The 8,057-nt window shown below is 54.9% G+C and overlaps 1 protein-coding gene across 1 annotated transcript; it reads left to right on the top strand.

Moving 5' to 3' along the window:
• Positions 1–770: 770 nt before the first annotated feature.
• Positions 771–3,738, top strand: LOC101290633 (arginine decarboxylase 1). The gene has a single exon (XM_044586155.1). The coding sequence runs from the start codon at positions 1,398–1,400 to the stop codon at positions 3,534–3,536; it is 2,139 nt and encodes a 712-aa protein (XP_044442090.1). The 5' UTR covers positions 771–1,397; the 3' UTR covers positions 3,537–3,738.
• Positions 3,739–8,057: the final 4,319 nt, after the last annotated feature.

Raw genomic sequence — 8,057 nt, 5'->3', positions numbered from 1 at the left:
CGAAGTGGAAAAAGCCAAACGAACGGAGGGCGAGCGCGCCGCGCTAGGTCAAACGAGTGGCAGCGCTTGGAAAACCCACACGGATCCGCCTGTGCGGTTCACACGCACTGACGACTGACCGCGGCGCGGCCTTGACCCCGCACGCCCCCTGATTCTGGCGCGCGCGCGCGATCTGTGACCGTGAGCCAGCCGTGGTGCTACCGGCCTCACGTGACCCGGCGGATCGCGAGTGAACCGCATACAAAGCCGGGCACAGGTCCGATCTGGGGCGCCCCCGGCTGTCGGATCCCCCGACGGACGGCGCAAAACGAGGAGGGATCAAAGAACGTGAGGGGGGGTCGAGCGAGGAAGCATTCAACCACCCCCACCACTCGTAGGTCAGGTCAAGCCGGCGGGTGGATCCAAGCGCATGGGTCGCAATTAACGGGCCCTGTCCACGACCCAACCACCGCTACTCTAGTCCCCTCCCAGCGCCGTCAGGGTCAGGCCGGAGCAGCCACGAGGCGCGGCACGAGCCTTCCGTCCACCCACTGACGCGTGGGGCCCGCGGGAGGGCGGGGTCAGACCGCACCTACCCCGCTCCTTCACTGCTGGCCAGCAAGCCAGCCAAGACTCAACGGAAGCGGCGAGTTTTTTCATCTCACGCGTTGCTTCGCGTACGCCACCAACAACAGAGAGAGGGAGGATGGATGACCGGGGGAGGCTCTCCCAGCCCGGATGGGATGGGCCCCACGAGCCGCGCGGGCCTCCTATAAAGCCGGCGCCACGCACAGCCGCAAACCCATCCACCGCCAGCAACGCTCGCTCGCTCGTTCATCTGCGCATCAATCTCCACCTCGCCACCAATCGATCCATCCCCCTCCTCCTAGCGAGCGAGCGATCAAGAGCAAACCCTAGCGCGGCCGCCGTCCCAGAAGGTTTTCCCCGCCCCGACTGAACGCCGGCGTGGGGTGCCCAGCCTCCACAACCGGCGACGCGACCCTCCCCGCCGCGCGCTCCCCGCCCGCCTGCAACTTTTGCGGGGGTAGCCGGGGCTCCGGCCTCGGCGGCTTTCTAAGCCCCCTTCCTTACAACAGGATCCAAAATCCCGTCCTAGATTTCTTCTATCTCCCCTTCCAGAACTTCCTCTTTTGGCATCAGTGATCGTCGGAATCTCATCATCCTAGATTGATTTCGATTGTTATAATTACTGACTTTTTTGCCGTAATTTTCTTCTTCGCTGTTCGTCGATCGATCTACAGCACTTTTCGCCTCATACAATTCTTTTCTTCTTCGATTTTTCCATCACCAGAAACGAATAGCAGAGAATTTCCTGACTACAGCACAAAGAAACAGAAAAATTTCTGACTTTTTTCCCCAGTGGATTAGCTTTCTCCGGTTGTTAATTCCGTGACGAGATGCCTGCGCTCGCTGTCGACGCCGCCGCCCCCGTGGCCCACGCCTTCGCCGCGTCCTGCGACGCGTCGCCGCGCTTCGCCGCGCCGCTGCTGGGCCCCGCCGCCGCCGTCGTCGCTGCCACGGCCGCCGAGAAGCCCGAGATGGCCGCGTGGTCGGCCGACCTCTCGTCGGCGCTCTACAACGTGGACGGCTGGGGCGCGCCCTACTTCTTCGTCAACGACGACGGCGACGTCGCGGTGCGCCCGCACGGCGCCGCCACGCTGCCCGGCCAGGAGATCGACCTCGCCAAGGTGGTCGCCCGGGCCGCCGGCGCGCGCGCCGGCGGCGGGCTCGGCCTGGCCCTGCCGCTGCTCGTGCGCTTCCCCGACGTGCTGCGCCACCGCGTCGAGACCCTCAACGCCGCCTTCGCCTACGCCGTGCGCTCGACGGGCTACGCCGGGCGGTACCAGGGCGTCTACCCCGTCAAGTGCAACCAGGACCGGTACGTGGTGGAGGACATCGTCGAGTTCGGCGCGCCCTTCGGGTTCGGCCTCGAGGCCGGCTCCAAGCCCGAGCTGCTGCTCACCATGAGCTGCCTCGTCGCCCGCGGCAGCCCCGACGCCCTGCTCGTCTGCAACGGCTACAAGGACCTCGAGTACGTCTCGCTCGCGCTCATCGCCCGCACCATGGGCCTCAACACCGTCATCGTGCTCGAGCAGGAGGAGGAGCTCGACATTGTCGTCGAGGCCAGCCGCCGCCTCAACATCCGCCCGGTGGTCGGCATGCGCGCCAAGCTGCGCACCAAGCACGCCGGCCACTTCGGCGCCACCTCCGGCGAGAAGGGCAAGTTCGGCCTCAACGCCGCGCAGATTCTCTCCGTGGTATCCAAGCTCAAGGCCCTCGCCATGCTCGACTGCCTCCAGCTCCTGCACTTCCACATTGGCTCCCAGATCCCCACCACCGCCCTGCTCGCCGACGGCGTCGGCGAGGCCGCGCAGATCTACTGCGAGCTCGCCCGCCTCGGCGCGGCCATGCGCGTCATTGACGTCGGCGGCGGCCTCGGCATCGACTACGACGGGACGCACTCGGCGCAGACGGACATGTCGGTGGCCTACAGCCTGGAGGAGTACGCGGCGGCCGTGGTCGCCGCCGTCGGCCGCGTCTGCGACCGCAAGGGCGTGCAGCACCCCGTCATCTGCAGCGAGAGCGGCCGCGCGCTGGTGTCGCACCACTCGGTCCTCATCTTCGAGGCCTTCTCCGCGACGGCGCCGGCTGCCAACATGATGGACCCGGCCACCGCCTACCTGCTCGACGAGCTCACCGACGACTGCCGCAGCGACTACCGCAACCTCATGGCCTCCGCCGTGCGCGGCGACTTCGACACCTGCGGCCTGTACGCGGACCAGCTGAAGCGGCGCTGCGCCGAGCAGTTCAAGGAGGGGGTCCTCGGGCTGGAGCACCTCGCCGCCGTGGACGGGCTCTGCGAGATCGTCGCCCGCGGCATGGGCGCGGCGGAGGGGCCGCGCAGGTACCACATCAACCTGTCGGTGTTCACCTCGCTGCCGGACATGTGGGCCATCGAGCAGCTCTTCCCCATCATCCCCATCCAGCGCCTCCAGGAGCGGCCCGCCGTGGACGGCGTGCTCTCGGACCTGACCTGCGACAGCGACGGCAAGGTGGACCAGTTCATCGGCGGCAGGAGCAGCCTGCCCCTGCACGAGCTCCCCGCCCACGGCACCCGCGGCTACTACCTGGGCATGTTCCTGGGCGGCGCCTACCAGGAGGCGCTGGGCGGCCTGCACAACCTGTTCGGCGGGCCGAGCGTGGTGCGCGTGTCCCAGAGCGACGGGCCGCACTGCTTCGCCGTGACGCGCGCCGCGCCGGGCCCGTCCTGCGCCGACGTGCTCCGCGCCATGCAGCACGAGCCGGAGGTGATGTTCGAGGTGCTCAAGCAGAGGACCACCGACGACGGCGCCACCGCCGCGGCCCTCGCCAGGGCCTTCGGGTCGATGCCGTACCTGTCGTTCGACGCCGAGGAGGCGGTGGCCATGAGCGGCGCGGAGTCGAGCGGTATGAGCAGCGACTCGGAGGGGTCGGCCGCCGGCGCCGCCGAGGATGATGACGAGGAGTGGGAGTTCATGCGCGGGCTCACCGTGTGAGGGCGAGCTCTTTCTATATCTATCGCCGGTCCAACCGGCCGGTGATGTTGTATCGTGTCCATGGTCGTAGTGAGGTCGTCGGGCGTCTCGTCGCCGTTTAGTTTCGCCGGAGTTCGTTTTGGCGCCATCTTTTTTATTTCCCATGCGTCGGTCCACTGTTTTCTTCTTGGATGGAATAAATAACAAAAGGAAACTAGCTGTACTATGTTTCTTTCGATTACAATTGTTTACTCCGGCTCTTGGTTTCGTCGTGACGATGCTCAGTGGATTCGTGGCTGTGAGTGGAGATGTGTTCTCAATCTCCTCCTCGATCTGCTATCGTTGTCGACTGTAATTTTCTCTCTGGAGTTCAGACCAGGAAATGCACAGTAGAGAATTTCCAAAAAGAAATTGGCTTGCGCTGCTTTCTGTGCGATTCTCTTGTATCTATCCATCGTCCTCGTGGCTGCTTTCGAATCTCTGGGTCGATCAATCAATCACTCACTCATCTGGAAACCTCGAGCGGTGCAGCCAGCTTGTCTCGCCCTGCACGCACTTTCGGGAAAAGGTTGGCTGCTTTGCGATATTCTGCGTCGGCCGGAAAGAAGAGCTCGCCAAGGGAGGAGGGCAACACGACGCAGAGGTTTTTCGAGGCGAGGCGATCTAGATTGGATTCCTGCTTGCATATAGCCTACCTAGGTGAGAAGAAAACCAAGGGACGAGAGGACAAGACGAGGCGGGGAAGAAACGGCCACATGATGCTCCCCGCGGGAGGAAAAGATGCCTCAGTACAGCGACTCCATTCCGCTCAAGGCACATGTCGTTCGTCCAGAAAAAAAAAGATGCATCCCTTCCGTTTGGGAGGGCTGAATGAATCAACCAAGACATTCGGATCCATATAGTTCATCAAACGCTCCGACCCTTACGAGTTTTCTTGGTTTCTTGTGAAGATGTCAAGACCCGCGACCTGAACCGGAGAAAACTAGCTCATGTGGATGCCACCTGTCAGGCTCATGTGAGTAGTTAAGAGTATATCCCGAGGAACTTTGCACATGTATTCCGTGGACGGCCACGAGCATTCTGGATTTGGATTCCGGGGTACCTGGAATGGGCGGGCGAGCGGCCCCGGCCAGCGGCAGCCAAGTGTTGGTTGATGCGCCAACTAGTTTACCGTGCCCCGCGGCCACAGGATTCTTCTACAGGTTCGGCGGCACCGGGCCGGACACCTGTGCTCTGCATCTTGCCGCCTTCAATAATTCACGGGGAACCGGAGGATTCCTTTTCCTGATCATGTAGCATTTTGACCAACATGGTTGGATGCCAAAGACAAGGAGTGGCATCTCATTGTTTCTCTCGTTCTCCCTCCGTTATCTGATTGCTGTTGTTGTTGTTCAGATGCGATCCTGAAGCTGGCGCCACACCCTTGCAAGAGAGCAATGGTGCAGGGGCATGGGGAGGGGCCATTGATTCCACTTGATTGCGTTGGCCTGTAATATGCATGATCACATTCACAGGGGTTGCTGTCCAGCTTCTACGGGCCACTGTATACCGTGTAACAGAAAATGGAGGTCCACACAAACACAAATGTTTGATTGCAGGAATGGCATGGCAGCTGATCCTATGGTCCGTAAAGTAGGACCTCTGAATCTCCCATTAACCATTGGTCACATATATGAATATGATTTATACTCCTATTGGACAACCATATGGTACAGTGTTCTGAACCCAATCATCGCTTATGGTGACGCGATCTAGGTCGTCCGTGCAGCGATCGGACGGCCTGCATAGGCGCCGGCACCAGCATGTGGCGTGTGTTCCCTCCCTCACCCGTGAAGCGTTCAGATCCAGTTCCGAGATGATTGGCACTGCATGTGCAGCTGTTGTTTTTTTGTTTGGCGAAAGGGCATGTGTTAGTATTAGCATTAACTCTTGCTAGGTATGATCATTCTTTCTTTTGGCGGGTAAGGTATGACATGCTAATTAATCTGTAGGTTCATTTTTGAATTTCACTTCTACAAACTAGGAAAGTAATTAAAGTGCCATGAAATATGAAAGGTAAATAAGGAAAACTATTAGAATATTAGTGTTTTTAGGGAATATAATTAGCTAAGGTTACGAATATCTACACCCGGTGAAAAGAAAATTCACAAAAAATATATATAAAAAATTGGTCAGAACAATACATGAAGAGTAAACTTTTTCACAGACCACAAATTTGTCTTTTTTGCCGATAGCTACTCAGCTGTCCAAGTAATTTGAATTTTGGAGCGCACCTCACCCACCAAATTACATTCCATGCAAGAAAAGGATTTTTTGAATTTTCTACTGTTTTTTTATTTTCTGTTCATCGCGGACGAAGCTGAGCCGGGGCATCGAATCGCCTCGTCCTTACAGTTATCTCTATGTACTATTAAAGATGAGTTGGTTCCCTCATCTCCCCTCCTTCCTCGTTTTCCCTTCCCACGCCCCCCTCCTCCTTGCTTTTTCTATTGATCTTTTTTTGTACTCTCAACTGATGCCACACAAAATTATAATCGACACTAGCAGAACGCTCGTGCGTTGTTACAGGCTATAATGCACACATAAATGAATCAAAGAAATGGCAAGGTCGTCTTCAAGGTCAAACCTCATTTCTCCTCATACATCCGGGCGTGTTCGGACATCAGCAGGCTCAGAGTCCGGGCTCCTGAAAATTCAAACCATATATGAGGGAGAAATGTTGTTGTCCGGACTATCCACCATGTTATATCCAACACGCGGGCCCAACAGAAAAACCCCACCCCACAACGCACCATTCCCCTTATCTGTCGGACCCTCCACTTCTCGCTCAGTATCCCGCCATAGCCAGACATTTCTCGCTCGAACATAGTCCTTTAAAACAAGATGGAGCCCACCTCACCTTCATCCTGCGTTGCAACAGGGAAGTTTTTTTATTCATATTTACAATATAATAGAGTGGGTTAAACTAACACATACTATTGACACAAAACAATAAATAACTATAGAGATCAGTCTCAAAGGTCCATTAAACTTTGCAAATGCACACTGACATGGGAGGGGAGTGGCAACCTGAACATATGCCTAGTCAGCAATAAGCTCCACTTCCAGCCCAGATATCATTCATTGGTAGAAGGGATAATTGTCATTCTTCTCTTCCCCGTCCTTCCCTAAATCTTCTACTCCTAGCCTCTTCGCCAACCCGTTTCGTTGGCGCCAAAAAGCACCATGTCAACACCATTGTGTTTTTTCAGCGACGCCTCATCTTCTTGTTCCTCCTTCCTTGCCGGTTTTTGTTCTCATTCCTACATATTTTCCTTTTTTCAAGAACATATTCCTACTTATTTTCTATAATATTCTTTCTTGTTCGTTTTATTTTTTGGGACACTCTTTCCTTCTCTAACACCATGGAACACTCTCCCTTTCAAGTATAGCATGAACCACCTGGCCAATGTAATGTCGTGTTGTCCTCACCCGCAAAGGTTTCAACAACCGTCAACATGTGGATATCCCGCAGAGCATGATCGTCATCCATCTTGGTGAACGCTAGGTTGCCCATGTCACGAGCACATGGTGGCCATTGTTTAGGTTCGCAAGCGGTGCTCGGCCATGTTGCGGAGAGCCTATTGATCGTCCGTGCCCACGAGCGCTTTCAAAATGATTCAGCGTGATTAACTTCTTGATTAATTATTGCATAAATAATTAACGACCTCCGTAATTCTCCGCATGCCTAATGAACTGCCAAACAAATCAACCAATTGGAAAAAAAATCCCTGCTTCTAATTATATGTAGGCATAATTAAGTGCGGACCTTGTTAATTAATTGCATTAATGACCGGATCCAAATTGATTTGGAGCGAAAATAATTCCTATATAAACGGACCTAATTAATTGCATATGTAATTAACTACTCCCTTCGTTTCAGTTTGCAAGTCCTGCATGTATACCTAGGTTGCGAGTTTTATCACCATAATATAAACTATATAACAAAAAAATTATACCGTTTGAAAATAGAACATCTGAAGTTTATAATGGTATGCTTTTTGTAATATATGACTTCTATTAGGTTGGTAAAATTGATGACCTAGGGATACGCGCATACCTTGTAAACTGAGAGAGAGCGAGTATCTAGCTAATTAATTGCATTAATGGTTTAATTTCTAAATTGATTCAGCACTCGATTTCCAAAATATTTTGGCATGAATGGCTGCTACGAACGATGAGGACTACTGAGTACTCCCTCCGTCGGGTGAAAAGTGTACGTTCAGTTTTAAAATTTGTCCATAAAAGAGTGTACATCTATCTTCCCAATACACATTAAAGTCGAAAAAATACTTCTCTCTCATCACACGGTAATCAAGACCAATAGCATTCTACACATGGTCTCTGTTGGGGATATGACTATCAGGCATGACCCGCCAGGAGGGGCTGGGTCATCCTGATGACGATTCATCTCCATGAAGCCCAAGATTGTAATGGCGGTTCATAGATAGGCTGAGTAGAGGGCCCAAGCCAAAGGCGGCTTAAGGCCCACAGTTATAAACC

Source organism: Triticum aestivum, chromosome 7D (assembly GCF_018294505.1).
Source record: "Triticum aestivum cultivar Chinese Spring chromosome 7D, IWGSC CS RefSeq v2.1, whole genome shotgun sequence".
NCBI lineage: Eukaryota > Viridiplantae > Streptophyta > Magnoliopsida > Poales > Poaceae > Triticum > Triticum aestivum.
The sequence above is the reverse complement of the archived record's forward strand: the minus strand, read 5'-3'. Positions and strand labels throughout refer to the sequence as shown.